The sequence below is a fragment of the Aptenodytes patagonicus genome, chromosome 1, assembly GCF_965638725.1.
Source record: "Aptenodytes patagonicus chromosome 1, bAptPat1.pri.cur, whole genome shotgun sequence".
NCBI lineage: Eukaryota > Metazoa > Chordata > Aves > Sphenisciformes > Spheniscidae > Aptenodytes > Aptenodytes patagonicus.
The window spans coordinates 134,697,903-134,715,270 of NC_134949.1; the positions used below are offsets into that span (position 1 = coordinate 134,697,903).

General features: G+C 35.6%; 1 protein-coding gene across 1 annotated transcript in view; it reads right to left on the minus strand.

The window, feature by feature from the left end:
- Positions 1–17,368, minus strand: part of IL1RAPL1 (interleukin 1 receptor accessory protein like 1) — a 771,820-nt gene that overhangs the window by 350,206 nt on the left and 404,246 nt on the right. The window contains exon 3 of the mRNA XM_076355950.1: positions 2,623–2,902. Coding sequence (XP_076212065.1) covers positions 2,623–2,902 — 280 coding nt within the window. The remainder of the gene's footprint in view (positions 1–2,622; positions 2,903–17,368) is intronic.

Consider the following 17,368-nt stretch of genomic DNA (forward strand, 5'->3'; position numbering starts at 1 on the left):
ATTGCCTCCCCTGCTCTCTACAAACGAAATCAACACAAAGAAGGGGACCAAGGAAAGTCCATCTCCTGTGTGCGATAAATGTTCTCCTGAACTTGCACACCACTTCAAGAGGCTGTCAGAGTTGTTGACTTCTGTACAAAGACCTGTAATGGTGATTCAAACATTTAAATAACCCAATTGGTGCAGACATCTCCATCATTACTTTTTTTCTGTTCTCCTTTTCCATCCCCTCAGTTTTCTTGCCATATGGCTATGAATGCCTATTTGCTAAAAGCTTACGAAACTACTTTCTTTGTGTGGGTCAATGCTCTAAACCAGGACTTCTGGGCTTCACTCAAAAGCAACCCAATGAACGCAAATCATGAAAACTTGCAAATCTGCATTCCAAACTACTTTGGAGTAATTTTAGATCTGTTTCTAGTGCTCTTTTTCTGTTAATTACTTTACCACTGTGATGATACTTACTTAAAGGAATTAACAGAATAGCAGGCTCTTCTGAGAGTTATTTCTGTGTATTGCTAGCACATTTGGTCTTCCTTTAAGAAAGCTTATTTCTCTCATCCGTTGACAGATTTCTTTGTTACTAACACACTTAAATGTAACCAGGGATCCCATGGAGATCTAGTGAACACCATGTTTTTGAACTTGTAAGATAAACTGCTGTAAGGCTTTATTTTCAGATATTTTCTCTTTTTTGTTGTTTTTGATTTTTATTCAGATTTAACATCTAGCTGTTATCTGAACACTTACTCTTTTCTTAAGATAAACATTGGTAAAGACTGTATAAAGAAATAAAAATATTTATAAGTATATATGGCCAGGGTAAAAGCCCTTCCTACAGTAAGACAGATTTTTAAAATGGTTGGTACCATGATATGGTAATTCCCATTTGTAAACTTATTTTACATTATTCAAGACAATGAAAAAATGGTGCTTGCACAAGGTTTATTAAAATTTAATTCTATTTCTTTTTTGCTCAACATTTCCTTCACTAAAGCAAAGATTTCCTTATACATTATGTATTCAGGATTTCTGATAATTCATTAAACAATTGTGTGCGCACATTCTATGACTATGTTCAACGTATGGTTTTTAGAAACCAATAGAATTATATATAGAGAAATAGATTTTCTTCTTAAAATGAATAGAACAAGACTTCATAATATCTGAAAGAACACCAGTAATTCAACAAGTTACTGCAGAGGATGGTTAGGCTCCATAGCCTCTTTAAAAACAAACAAACAAACAAACAAAAGATTAAGGGAATTTTCTCTAAAAATAAATTGCATATGTTGTTATTGTAAACTTCATATTACTGTTACACACTTATCTGAAAAAATGTTAATCTAAACATAATTATTCTCCTTAAGTAGCTTAACGTGTAGGTTTTTTGTGTTTTTCTTTTAAAGAAAACCATCATCATCATCAGAACCATGTTGAAAATGCTATTGAACAAATGACGTGATACAAAATGTCTCACAGGTTATGTAAAGAGCTCAAAGAATAAACGATTTTAAAAACACATCATCTGGTAAAAATCCCCTTCATTGCACACACGCCACACAGCATTCCCCCCCCCCCCAAAAAAAAAAAAAGTGGTAGACACTAAATATCTCCAGCTGCTGGTAAAACAATTTCCTTATTTTCCTTGCAACATTAGAATAGCTCCATCGTGCGTTCCTTTTCTAGCCACTCAGTTGCCTTATTCTTTCTTTTTGACTCTTTCTATTGTGTATGAGTAGCAAGACCATTTTTATAGATATTCAGACAGAGGGGAACACTGCTTCATCTGTTCAACTAACTGCAATAACCAATTGTTTCAAAACTGAAAAATTAGTAGCGACTCTCCTCTGTACTTTCTATGTACAAATTCTAATTTGCATAATTTCACATCTAGTGAAAATCTAGTATAAGGCTGTGGGAATATGAAAGTCCCTAGATGATCTTTTTGACTGCAAAGGGCTGGAAACAATATCTCAGTACAAACCATTTTAAAGATACAGAAAGAAGCTGAACACCTGTTTCGGAAAGCAGGAAGCGGAATCTAGTCCAATTTATGGTGATAAAGCTTGATGCATCAGAAGGTTAAATACCTTTGGAAGATACCTGGCACCCAGCCTCTATTATCACGTTAAGCCAGATGTGATTCTAGAAGATGTATGTCTGTAAAAATGCTGAAATTTCACCTTCCATTTTCCTTGATGCAACTACTTTACATCAAATAACATTTTTTTACAGAAAAAAGTTAATTAAATGAAACCATTTAATAAAATCCATATAAAATTAAATCTGAATGTGAAAAAGAAACTTTTTACTTTAGGATAGTGATTGTAAGAGTTAAACCAGAATCAAAAGCAGGAACACATGACTTATGCATCCAGTCCTACCCATCTTATAAATTTTAGATTTTGCTATAAATGACCTAAATTTATACAAAAAGCAATTTAAAATGTTCAAGACATTCAATAGTAATTTCTACTTAAGCACAAAACACTTCAGGGAAGGGAATACCAGAAAAAAGAAGAAAAAGTGAAGACATTTTTCTTTGGCATAAAAGTCTTGTTATTAAGAGCCTTGCTTCATATCTGGTTAATTAAAATGCAGTATATTAAAATATAGTACCTTATAACACATGCATAGAGCCCGCTGTCTTGTACCACTGTTGGTCGGAACCAAATGGAGTCTTCTTCTTTGCTCATTCTTGCTCCATCAAAAGCTATAGGTTCCTCAAAATCTCCAGGTCCAGAGCTTTTGTACCACATCAAACTAAGTCCAGCACTTTGGGCTAGGGAGTAATTAGCTCTAATATATCCATAAAAGAGTGCACATTTTATACGAACGGGTTCTCCCACTAGAACTTGATATTTCTTGTAATCCACAGACCAGTCAGTGCATCCATCAGCTAAAAGAGAAGAGAAAATGACAAGAGATTATCAAAGGTGTCAGAGAGCAATATTCACACAGCAACCTTTACTGTGGGAAAGCATTGCATTTGAGAAAAGGTCCATTGAGTCACTAGCAGTACTCTTGATCCCTGAAAAATTATCTGCATTTTCACACCGTTAACGTCATGTACTTGTCCATGCAGAACAGAGTTATTACAAGATTTTGTGTTAAATGTTGATAATTTCTGAGATAACTGAGCAATTGCTCTTTTTTCTTTTGTGGAACTCCAGCATGACTAGTTATGAAATACTGGAGTGAAATTAGTGCAACACAGACACCATATGGTACCCAGGCTGTCATAATCTGTGAATTGCATCAATCAAATACCTTCAGGGTAACAATGTAAATGAAAGAAGGTATTAATTACTCAGTCTCAGAAGACATTAGGACAAGGAGCTGTGGCCTGAAACAAAACGTGCAAAAGTTTGGGTTAGATTTGAAGGAGGAGAAAAAACTATCTTAACAATAAGAACAATAAGAACAAATGTCCAAAAAGATACTGCCAAGAAAATGACTGTCAGTATTTATAATGGATTATTCAAGAACAAGTTAAGCAGATATTACTTTGAATTCCTGACTTTCTACAAGTGCATTACAAATTAATTTAAATTATTAATGTCTTTATTTTTTCCTTTCCAGATTAGCAATAATTCTAGACTAATTTTCATATTCTTCACCTGTTGAATACTGTCAGTCACTACCAATACTGTCCTACAATAACTGTTCATCAGAAAGCAATACCAGATTTGTTTGTCTTTCTGAACCCCAACAACAAAATCAAACAACAAAAACAAAAATACACCCAACCTCCCTCCCTCTTCCCCATTACTTTTAGCTAAGAACACCAAAACAACAAAAGGAGAACAGGTAATTTCTACAATGACTTCCTTAACAAAAGCTTATGTTTTTTTTCTTAAGGAATTTCAACCATGGAAATTCACCATTAGGTTCATTCACTTAAAAACTCAGTTTCCAGCCTCAGCTAGTTAATCAGGCCCCCGATCCAGTCAGTAGAAAGCAATCAGTACATCCAAAGGACAATTTATTTCAACTTAAAATTAATATCTATGACTCGTATCAATATTTGGTCTTTGAATTTGCCACTTCTTTTTATTAACTTTAAAAGAGCTTGGACAGCTAGCTAGCTTAGAAAATCAACTTTGCAAAGCTAAAGTCACATCAAATGCCTCTCACCCTAGAGTTGGTTGAATACTGACTTTAATGGAGAATTCAAGCTACTGTGCAAGGTAAAGCAGTATTAGCACTTTAAACATATACGATGTTTTCATCTCTTATTTGGGAGAATAGCATGCCAGTCAATGATTTTTGAGATTTACATTTTTTGGTGCTAACCACATCAATATGTCCCACCAGATAGCTTAAGAGAATATCAACTCAATCAAATATGAATACTGGCATGCTCATAATATTACGGATTTGTATTTTATGTTTTATCTAGTGGTGCACCCTAGGGGTCAATACTGGGTCCAGTCCTGTTTAACACCTTCAGTAATGATCTGGATGATGGGGCAGAGTTAACCTTCAGCAAGTTTGCTGATGACACAAAACTAAAAGGAGTGGCTGATACACCAGAGGGTTGTGCTGCCATCCAGAGGGTCCTCAACAGGCTGGAGAAATGGGCTGACAGGAACCTCATGAAGTTCAACAAGGAGAAGTGCAAAGTCCTGCATCTGGGGAGGAATAACTCCATGCACCAAGATGTGCTGGGGGACACGCAGCTGGAAAGCAGCTTGGCAGAAAAGGACCTGTGAGTGAGCCTGGCACAAGTTTCCTAGGGAGGTTGTGGAGTCTCCATCCTTGGACGCATTCAAAAGCCAGCTAGACGTGGTGCTGGACAACCATTTCTAGATGGCTGTGCTTGAGCAGGGGTTTGGACCAGATGACCTCCAGAGGTCCCTTCTGACGTCAACCATTCTATAATTCTGTGATTTATTACAGTTACATTCAGTGATAATCTTAAGAAAACGTGTCCTCTTTTCAATGTGGTCTTTCAATGAAGTGAACATGACAGTGTTTTTCTTCCTGCTTACAGAAATATTATACCAGTTAAACTCTGCCAACATTGACATTCAAGTCACTCAGAACTGTATTAACCTTATTACAGCTGGAAGCTCTAATACCTTAAAAATCTTCCAGGAAATACCTCACACTGCTGCTCAGCCAATGTGCCTTCATCTATGAGAAGGTGCTAATGCAATTTTGACAGATATAATAGAAGTTCATCATTCTCATCATAAGACACAGACACCCTTCTGTGATATTTTGTGATAACAGTGATATTTCAGGAGATAACTGTCTATCTGTGCTTAAAATGCTCCTATTCCACTGTAACTGAGGAGTATAAACAGAGGTTTAAAACCAAAGAATGGAAAGAAAAATAGACTGCTATCTCCTTAAAAATGAGATTACTGTGAACACTCAGACAGATGATAGCATGCATGCACTGTAACTGACACTTCCTATGTACACTCTGCATGTAGTGTATAGAGCACACGTGCATTTTTCAGCCTAGGAAAACTTGGATGTATCAGAAACCTAATTAAAATCCTGATTTCCAAATTCCTTGAAGCATGTAAAGATATATTTTCAAAGACCCAAAGACTAATTATATTCATGATGCCTTTTACATTCATAGAAATCTTTATAGTTTTCTATTGACATTGGCACCTTAAAAATGTTACATATTTACATGTTAAACACTTATGCTACTGCCGTCATAAATAGGGACAGAGAAGAGCAAAGGCTTAATGTTCATTCAGACTTGTTAGTATTAAATAGATTGAAGGATTTCTATTCAGTTTTGTATTCTATCTGTGGTCCATTTTGACTGGATTTTCTTTCTTTTCTTTGTGTATAAATAGGGCACTGACCAAAGAAAATATGTAGTGTTTCTCTTCTTAGTTATGGCTGCTACCGACCCGCAATCAACACCTCCATTTATGCTGGTTCAAAACAACTCTGGGAAAAAAAAATACACTCAAGACTTTTCAATGTTTTTATTTCTATCATCACATCATCAAGCAGTCAGTCATCCTTTATTTTATTTTATAAATTGGAAAATACTTGAATAATTCAACAGCTTTGAAATTTCAGAACTGCCTTCAAATGAATGGTTGTAGTCTCTGATCTCTATTTTAATATGCTGCCAGTTATTGCTACACATAATAGCACAATACAGGGTCCAGGATGAATACCATTCACTCAGTTATTTCCTTGAGTGATTTCAGGGGATGAAATAAACCACACTACATCACTGTCCTCATAATGAGATCGTTCTGCTGGATAAACAAGCTTCTTGCAGGCTGTACCTGCTGATATGACCCAGTACACAGCATATTTAACATTACTGAGGAGGTCTTCCCCTTCATTTTTCAGGATCATATGTATCATTTTCAAGGCAAAATTCAGCGCTGAAAAGGAGAAAAAAATAAAGCTAATAACTCCTGGGCCCACTGCTACAGCTTGGCATCATTCAAAAGCTTCAATTCAATTATAGGTTTCAGCATTCGTAGAGGTCTTCAAGTTTCCAGTACATTGGTGGAAATCTGAATTCCGGACATCTAAACAATTTAGGTCTGACAGCTGAAAACAGTTCTCCTAAAACTTTTATAACAGTAACAGTAAATTCTCCTAAATTCATTGCACTTAATAATATTTAATAAAATAAAAATTAACAGATTTATTTTTTTCCTGCTTATCTGTGTTTGTAGTTCTGTTCTTAATGTAATTTCCTACAGAGAGGTTTATGCAATGTCACTGTGCCTTCTATTTATTTGTCAGCCAATTCAGGGTTTTTGAACACATTAGGCATTTGCAACCAAATCTGACAAAGAAGTGATCTCATAAATTGTGAAAAATGGGTACATAAGGGAGAAAGCACCAGGTCCTGCTCCTAAAGCTGGAAACTTGTCAAGGAGGGCATTAGTGGATGCAGAAATAAGATGGTAGTATGTAGGTAGAGTAAATATGATGGGTAGAGAATGTGAACAAAGGATATTGTAGCAGTGTGGCTACGATTTTTGCGTGGGGTGGAGAAGTATGGGGCATAATCTGTCAAGAAAACAGGCTTCCCTTAAATGGCTCTTCATAAAACAACTTTTGAAAAGTTTATCAAGTGATGCATAAGACTCAAGATTACTTCCTTTAAAACAATTTTCACAACAACATTTTACCATCAGAATCACAGTCTGTTCTAGATTCTCTCTTTTTACCCTGGTTGTTGTTTTTTGCTTTTTGCTTAGACTAGCTAGCATTAGAAAAAGGAAAAAAAAAATCAATATTTTATATTTTATAGCATATTCATTAGAGTGCCTGAGCCAATTAGCTCTATGCAACATAACACATGGTATTCTAATGCATGTTTTCATTATGAAGAAATGAGAAGACTGTCTATTTTTGGTTTGTGTATCTTTTTATCTGCTATAAAAATGAACTCCGACAGGAATGAAGAAGCAGAGCTTAGAAATGCAACACATTATGGAGATGAGAAAGAGAACACGGTCTATTCTTAGACCACTTAGATTTTGTATTTTCAAAAAAGTACCAGTATAAAATTGGAAACATGAAAAAACCATGGATTTATCATTAGTACTAATGTTTTCAAATGACCACGTCAAGTATAGTTTATACATGATTAAATTTCCTTTTGCACTAAGACTGCTATTACAGCTTTGCACATTACTATGCTGCACTTCTGTTTGAGATAGCATTTTCATTTTGAAATGCCATTTTTCATTCTCTTGAAAATTCTTGCAAAAATTACGCTGTAGGCTAAAAACTTACATATTTTGTTCTCAGTCTAAGTGTGTTGTGGCTGGTATGAGGGGGTGCCAGTAAGGGAAAAAGAAGATGTTGAAGGACATTTGAGGGAGACAGAAAAATTATTTTGGATACCATCATCTATTAAAGAAGTTAGCTCCTAAAAATTGCAATTGTCCCAGCCCCACCTGAGACAGGTTTTAAAAGTGGCAGATTTGGTAGTTGAGGAATCTTGGCAAATGCACTAGCCCACAGAAAGAGGAGTAATGGAAAAAGAAAGCTGTAGTTTACCATAAATTAATTAAAAATGCTGTATTTCTTGGCTTCAGAGTACTGCACTAAAATGAAACAGAGTACATATGCCTATGTATTGGACTACTTAGAGGCAGAATAAGAGTGAAAATACTTTTATGTCTATCAGGTGGGAATTTTTTATGTCATTCTCTCCTTTACTTAAAACAAGCCAAATTAAATAGTATTTGTGTCTGAATTAATACTAATCCTTTAATTATCACTATTATACTGTAGAAAAAGTTAAACCATAAAAGCTATTTTAAAGAAAAAACCAGAATAAATATACTAGGCAAGACAGAGCAAACAAAGGAAGAACAAATGCATGCTGAACTTCCTAAGTTCCTATTTTAAACCAAGAATTCTTCTCTGATGCTCATTCAGTCCCTCTCGCTTCTTTCAAATCCTTCTTTTCTGGTTCACCATGCCATATAAAATAGGAGGCTTAGTAAACACACATTTAAAGGTAGCCTAGCCCATACTGACCTATCAGGTTCTGGTGGGTTGACCCCAGTCAGCAGCCAAGCACCCACACAGCTTCTCAATCACTAAGCCCCACATGCAACAGGACAGTGGAGAGAATAGGAAGAGCAAAAGTGAGAAAATTAATTGGTCAAGATAAAGATAGTTTAAGAAGTGAAGGAAAGAGAAAAAAAAAACAAAACCAAGTGATGCAAAGGCACCCACCACCTCCCACAAGCAGACCAATGCCCACCTAGTCTCCGAGCAATGGCTACCTTGAAAGCCAAAACCTCCCCATTTTTATTTCTGAGCATGATGTTATTTGGTGTGGAATATCCCTTTGGCCAATTCAGGCCAGCTGTCCCGGCTGTGTCCCCTCCCAGTCTCTTGCCCCCCAACCACAAGCCTACTTGCCTTGGGGAGTAGAATGGGAAAAAGAGAAGCCTTGATGTGGTGCAAGCACTGACCAGCAATAGTCAAAACACTGGTGTGTTATCAACACTGTTCTAGTCACAAATCCAAAACATGGCACCATACAGGCTGCTATGAATAAAAATAACTCCATCCCAGCCAGACCCAGTACACAGGTCCCTAATCCTTTGTGTGCTTCTGTGTACTACCTTCTTTCAATTATTCATTTTCAACTCAGAGACCATCTGTACATTTACAGTTACAGTATAGAGATGACAGCATAATGTAATCAACAGCCACAAAACACATGAGTTTGTTTACTAGACTAATTTCCAAAGCCTGATATTAAACTGCATTAATGATCAGTGCCCATCTGAAATTAATTGTTTCTTGTTTATTATATTTACTATACATCTTTATTTGAGGACAGTTCTACATCCTCTGTTTCTTATGTGGCTCTGCTAGAGTATCTGCAGTTATTTTTGGACCTTAAGAATACAAGTCTTTTTCCTCCCTGCTCCCCAAACATACTATGATTTATTTTGAAAGATCACTTCTACTCGGTGGCACTGTCATACAATTTCTATTGTTCACTGTATGATTTAGATATGGAATCTCAACATTACTATGTAAGGAAATGAAGTCTGGCATGTATTGGTCTTAGATTTCCCTCTGGAATTGCAGATGACTAAAACAAAAGAGTAACCCAACCTGAAGAGAAACTACCATGGGAAGTAGTTACACTAATTTCTAAAAATTGTACAAGCACACCTAAGTGTGTCTTTTAGAAAGAAGATTTCCAAGAAAAGAGAATCTCTGGGCCATACTATTGTACCATGTTGTATAGCAGATGGCAAATTATTTAATCTCTTCCATAATCTCTTATTATTGAAACTGCTTCTGAAAATACATTCTGTTCTCCAGTAGCTTCATTTTGGAGATTATGAGGAAGGTCAAGGATTTCTTCATGTTGGAATTTCAGTAGCACTTGAGTAGCAGCTGCACTTTATACCTTTAAGCTTTTTTCCTACAAAGAACACAACTGCTGAATACCACAAACAAGTTGCTGAATATCAGCTGAACTGTGGTAACTAAATATGTGAAGACTCTCCATGTGGACTAAATATGAGAAAATTCAGCAGATTAGTTCATAATACAAGAGGATTATAATTAATCAAATTACAACATGTGCATAGGAGAGTGCAAACACCTTATTGCTGTGACCTAGCTAGTGGAAATTTCTTAAGCTGCATTATCATGACTATGTGACTGGGACTGTGCAGAAATGAAAAGAATTGCAGTGAGTGCTTCAGAAGAGCTGAGACCCAAAGAAACACTCACTATTTATTTCAAATAGACTTTGAATCAAAGGATCATTTTTTACTTTAAAGTTTCAAAGATTAAAAGTTCTAACCATATAATTATTAAGTATACATAGGCCATGAGGTTGCCAGCAATAGTACATATTAAAAAAATAATTACATATTTCTGTTTATTAATCTGTTCTACATTAGTTTCACTCTTAAAATACTGGGAGAGAGTTAATATATTGAAACAGTGATCTTGGATTGACAATATCAATATTCTTTGTTGAAGTATATGTTAACTGCATACAACTCCTAGTGATTTTGATGACTATTTATTGCCTAGAGGTAGTCCTATGAGACTCAAACTGTAGACATGGATTTATTTAAAGCCATATATGTGTCAGACAGACATTTGTATCTATACCTGCAATTAAATAAAAGTTAAAATACAGTATAAGTTTTAAGAGCATAAAGCAGTTCTAAGAAGGTTTTTCTTTTTCTTTACTTAATATGACAAAGTTAGTTATTTCTCCCAAAGTTGACAAGAATTTTTAAATAATCTTCAGTGCACATCACTGGTTCAATTTGATTAACTATGTGTGCATTTGCATGCAAAAAAACCTGACCTAGTAATTACAGTGTTCTTGGACAGGGATATGATGTTAATGTTTGTATCAATACATTAATACAAATGTATGGTGCCATCAGGAATCTGTTAAGTAAGGCTTTGGTAATCATCAGGGGTTTTGAGACACTCCAGAAACATTTTAAACCCTTGAGGAAAGAATGATGTCTTCTTCCCATAGACGTTCTTAGGCAGGTAAGTGGAGCAGAGGTGGACCCAAAGGCTGAGTCTGGGAGGAGGGAGGGAGTCACGGGGGCAGAGAGGTCTGGAAGGGCAGCCGCTTTATGGCCTGGTTATGGCTGTCACAGCACCAATGTGTGGCCTGGCAATGAGCACCGTTGCACGGGGAGACGAGGGTTTTTCCACAGGATAGGTCAGACCAGGATCTGCATTGCCCTACCATCAGACAGGGGTGAATAATGATTAAAGATGGGAAAAAAAAACACAAACCGCACCCTCCATGTAGCTGTCTCTTCAGCAGGTGACACATTTACTTTAAAACATAGTTGTCCTTTTTAACAGAGATAAGTCTATTCTATGTTGTGCAATTACATATCTTAACAAATTGCAAAAAATATACACTGCTAACAGATACTGCTAAATTTTTGGTATACTACTTTGTGTACATGTATACAAGCATCCAAGGTTCAGAAAGGGACACATTTCCCTTCTCTTTTGCATTTCTGTTTAATCCCAAGAGCCCTTTAAAATTTTCTGTGTGGATGTCTCAATGGAAAAATAAATTATTGACATCACTGTGAAGCTTACTACCAGCACACAATACAGCACCCAGTACCATAACAGTTAGAAAATAGATACTAGCCAAAATAAGAAACTTAGCCATTGTCAGTTTGGAATTTGTTAACTAAAGTAGATCCCATTTTATATTAAAAAATACTGTTATTTAATGACTACCAAAAGTGGAATATAACAGACTGGGGGGAAAAAAAAAAAAATGAAAAAAGTATGCTTGTTCCACAAAACTACAAGAAAAGCTTCCATATACGTGCAATAATGGAATAGATATCATCAAACTGCTGAAGGAAGAACACATTTGCTTATGAAATAGAAATTAATTTTTAATTGAAGAAGTTTTTATGATATATGCTCTTTTCCTGCAGATGTTACAAGTACAAAACATGGTAGTTTGAAGCCAATAGTAACCTCATGAAAGACTTAGCAAGGAACAACAATATTAACTGAACTTTAAAGAGAAAATATTAACTACAGTAAATCTGCACTCCATGGATTACAAAAAGTCATTATAAATCTGTTTGTACACTTTTTTCTGTTTTAGAAGAACCCATATTATTATAGCATCTGGCATTTTCCTTCCTTTTTTTTTTTTGTCCATATTAAGTCTAGAAGCTAAAGCTTATGAAAGATATTAAATTTTGTAAATCTTTTCTCCCCAGTTTGACATTTCCTGTGTTCCCATATGCCACGTTTGCCACACTTGAGACAGCTTACCAAAGAGAAAGAGGTCACCAGAGTAATACAGTAGTTCAGTACTTTAATCTCATTAGGCAAAGGAAATGAAAATCATTACTATTTGAGTCTGAGAAGAAAACTTTTCTCCTTTCACCAAAGCTTACTTTAAAGCTTAGCATGAATGTTTTGGTTGAAGCAAATCCAAAGAAATACAATAGATTTAATTGAGTTAGGAATCCGAATCCCACAAGACTCAGATAAAAAGCTTCCTCAGGTACCTTTGAGGATCAGGTAAGCACGCTGATGTGCCTAGCTGCATTGAATTTCAAAGATGAAATCAAACCATCACAGCATTTCCCTTTCCCTCCCTATGCTATATCCTAAAATACATCCAAAACAAAATTAAGACTTGTTAGATAAAGCAAACAAAATACATTCTTATATTCAAATACATTTTTCATCCTGACTCAATGAATACAATAGAAATATTTTTGGAATGAAATGCTGAGAACATTTTCAATCAGAAAAATTTGTCAGCTTCAATTGAAAGACAAATTTTTGATATATTATAAAATAAATTTTTCATTCAGGTTTAATGAACAGACACAGAATATTTATTTGATCATGGAACTGCTTTTTCCTACAGTGCCATTGGGACTCATGATCAGGTCAGATGGCTCAGATTTGCCCTAGCAGCCACACTTCTTAGTGGTCATCTCGTACAAAATCCTTGCAGCCATAAAACCTCTTGATGAATAATGAAAACCGAATTACACCACTAGACATAGAGTTCAGCGTGCAAGTTGCACAGGAGAAAGGATTTGGACTTTGGACATCCAAATCACAACTTCCAAGGTAAAAAAAAAAAAAATGCAATTTTATGCTGATTTACTTCAAGAATTGTTTCAGTAGCCCCATACTAGCTACTATGAAGAAAATTAACTCTATCCCAGCCAAAACCAGCACAACATCAAAATGAAATTCCACAGACTGGGTCAAACCAACTTCAAAAGATATGTTTCAACTGCTCTTCACTCTAAAGCTATGTAATGTAGCAGACACTCACTGAAAACAAACCTCATAAATTCCACTGAACAGAAAAGAAATACATAATATTAAAAAAAAAAAAAATCTTGCACTGTCTCTATAGTTATAAGTTTGCATGCCAGACAGGCAAAGTGCATGCTGAATGTTTATTGACATTTCTCAAGGCAGGAAGTAAAGAATTCAGCCCAGTGGTGTTCTCCAACTTCAGACTTTTTCCTGGGTGTTTAACCTACGCGATCAACATTTGTACTATATTTATGTGGTACTCATTACCTTCCTATATTTGTTGCTAATCATCAAGAGGCCAAAGAGAAGGTTTTTCTTTCTTGGTGTAACAATTTGGCTGGGAGAAGGGACAGCATTTGCTAGGAAAGCAGTGGTAACTAACCATAGACAGAAAGAACATAGGGCAAGAAGCACAGATATCTCTAGAGAGAGTAAAGTTCTGCATATACTAATTCATGTGCCAAAATTGAGATTAAATTCATAGATAAAGTTGGCATCAAGACATAAATTTCAGATTCAGGCTGGGGGATCTTTTTGTTGTTACTGTCTTCTTTGTTTATGCTATGCAGCATAGTTAACTTCATCAACAGGCAGCAACAACAAAATCCCTGTGTTTTAATTGTTTTTATCTATCCTAAATCTTAAATTTTCCTTAAAAATGCTTTCCAGAGCAAAAATTACAACTCTGATTTTCAGAATGCAACCCCTTTGCTTCAAATAAATTGAATCTCATGGTTCATTCTCTTCCATGGATTAGAGAGATTCCTTAGCTGACTTGTAACTATTTTCTATGAGACATTAGTCTGTCCTTTCTTAGTCATTAGATGAATTCTTATGGGATATATCATCCAAAGAAGCCTGTCACACAAGACCAACAGGACTAGGAATTATAGCATCATATAGTCTGGTAGTGATATTCCCCCCCCCCAATCCCTTTTTTTCTTTGAAGGAAGTATTATTTTTTCTGTGAAATGCAAAACACCTTAAACAAAATTAAGTATAATAAGCTATGCTTTCAGTTAAGCCTAGTACTCACATGCCTGTCTAAAGATGAAGATGTTTCTTTAGTCCAGAGTAGGCACTAGGTATGACTGCACTGGATAAACATAATAAGAAATTTCTTACTTTCTATGTTTTTAGTTAATTGTATAGCATATGGTCATACTTGAGTTACATGAAAAACTGAGCTACTTTTAATAAGTGAACAATTTTTCTGAACATGTTCAAAAATCCACTAGTGTAAAAAATTCAATAGAAATGTCTATGTTTTAAATTAAGGAAACTGGCCTACAAACTCATACTACGCCTTTCCAGTCACTGAAAGAATGAACATTTTTATAAAGGAATTCAATGAAGTTAGAAATGGTTGTAAGAGCACCTTATAACCCAAATATTCCACTGAGAGTAACTTTTATTGAGTGATGCTTCACTCTGATCTGTGCAGCCTTTTTGCTACCTCAAGTGCATCGAGGTGAAGAAAACGCTAGTATATATTTCAAGATAAGGTCACAGAGCTGATACAGATTTTGATCTGTGATTATTTAAAATTTCTTCAGGGATTGTTCAATTTAGTAACTAATTCACCTTCTGTCTATCCTCACTGTCCTCCTCTGCACATATACACACACTTAAATACACAATATAATTATTAATGATTAATTTTGCTGCACAGTGTAAGGAATACTGATGAGACTGAAATCTGAGTGCAGACTGGACCTGTGCAATTTGAGGGTCACTGGTGTCATAGCCTGCTGCTAATACCATAGGAAGGCAACATGTGGAATGTACAAATGTAGGCTCAGATTTATGCCAGAAGAGAGGAGACGTGACTGAAGTAGACAAATAGGCATAGATCCCATCATCCATACAGCCAAAGATGAATTTGTGTTTATGTGTCCAGACTGAGAGGAAAACAGGACTAGGGACATTTTCTGTCAGAAAAAGGAAATCACTTCCCTCTTTTTCTCTCCCAAACTAAAAGGAATAAAACTAAGGGGAAATAAGTAGAAAAAAGAGTATATTAAAAGAATCAGAGAGAAACAAGACTGGATAACCCTGAAAGGCAGAGAAGATGACATATGAAAAAACAACATAGTTAATAAAGTTTTGCATGTTTGTTTATGAACACCAGTGCTTATACTGTTCCTTGTTGTTTTGTTTTGTTTTGTTTGTTTTGTTTTGTTTCTCCTCAGCATCCAAGTCTCTTTCATATAAATTCAACAACAAACAAGTGAAGTACCTGGAACAGTTTATAGTATCTCCCCAAATTTCCTTTTCTGGGGTAAATAATATATACCAATTTAGAAAATGTTCCATCACTAAGTTTATGCATGAACATGTTTGACTACTTTATGATGCGTTAAGCTTAAGGTCTCTCTCTTACTTTATTTCTGGAGAGGACTGCAATTTTTGGTAGAAAGATAGAAGAAGATACAGAAGAGCCTGAAATTGCAACATTCACTTCTGAATTTCTAGCAATTCAAATATGGGGAGGAAATTTCACCTGAATCCAAGATCCTTTTTGATAATCAAGGTATTCATTTTGCTTGGACTTCCTGCCATTTCTATGCCTTCAGATGAAAATACTTGCGACATTGTAGTTGCTTCAATGGATGTTTAGACACCAGGTTAACTCCCTGAAATGGGGATAAAGCAGGAGAGTAATAGCCTACCAGGACTCTCAAAGGAGCCAGGAAAAAAAAACCCAACATATGTAAATATACACATATACATGCTTTCTTTTTTTTTTTTTCTTTTTTTTTTCCCCTGTATAATATTCATACCTATTCTGAGTGAAAAAAAGGGCTTACATAGATTTATAAGGCAGGGCAAGGTTGGCTCACTTTAGCCTGGTCTGAGTTGACTGGACATGAAACAGCCCAGTATTAGCACAGTAGAGTGGACAAGATGTTAAGTTTTGTACTTGAGGTTGGGAGCAACTCTGTGCTAATGAGACTGCACAGCTTCCAGTCTGGAGAGCTGCAAAGCTCACAACTGTCAGTGCAGGCACCTCCAAGTAATGCATAATTTCTACCTCCCATTCAAAGATCAGCTCAGTCTCTGAAAGAAGTCAGAGAAGTTACATCAACCCCTCATTCATTTTTTCACACACCTCCCCCAGGGTTTTTTGACTAGTGCCATTCATTGTTCCATTTTATAGTAATAGATTAGTGCCGCTCCAGTAGCTCAGGATGGCTGTTCACATGGTATTTTTCGGCACATTAGCCAAACAGTAGGAGAGGTCATATGTGTCTCCCATTTGACACTTGAGTCTCATTTTACACTTGGGTTTGTAAACAGACTAAGAAATAATATTTATCAAGCTTCTCCTCAATACAATCTTCTTGATATCAAGGGAAACTTGTCTTTGAGAGTAAAATTGTCTCCAGCTGAGGAATGTTTTCTACACTGCTGTGTTTCATTCTGTAAGTAAACTTAGCTCTTACATGGATCATCAGCAGTTTAATTACCACCTTTCTCTAAGCTTGATCTTTAATGGCAACAAACATACCTGAGGAAAAGGTTTAATTTTGTTTCTGGCTTAACCATAGCAAACAAAGTCTTCCACCAGCATGAATAAAAAGATTATAGCTTTACAGAAAAGGCCTGATTAATATGATGACCCTGATGTGGAAGATTTTGATACAAATCTCTTTTTCTTTCAGCTAACCTTTGAAATTAAGGCCGACATTTTTCTAAAGGATTTTTTTTATTTAGAAAAATTCACATTATTATACCCAGAGCTACAAACAGCAAGACAGAATAAAGAAAAACTAAGATAAAATTATATGCCTCCTGAAATGGCAATTGCAAATCAGTTCTCTCATGTGTCACTAACCAAGAAGGGTGGGCAAGGAAATAAAATCAAAACTAAAACATGCCCCGTGTGTAGTACGTGTGAAATTTGATAGGATTAAACCTCACCGTATGGCATATAGTGTATTATTTCACACCTGTAATAGAGCAAATAAATGGGGTGAAGCACATAAGTATTAATCCCAAGATTCTCACAGCCTTCATTGTCAGGAGTCTTGTTTTCTGTTTCCTCAGAAGTGATTTTGTA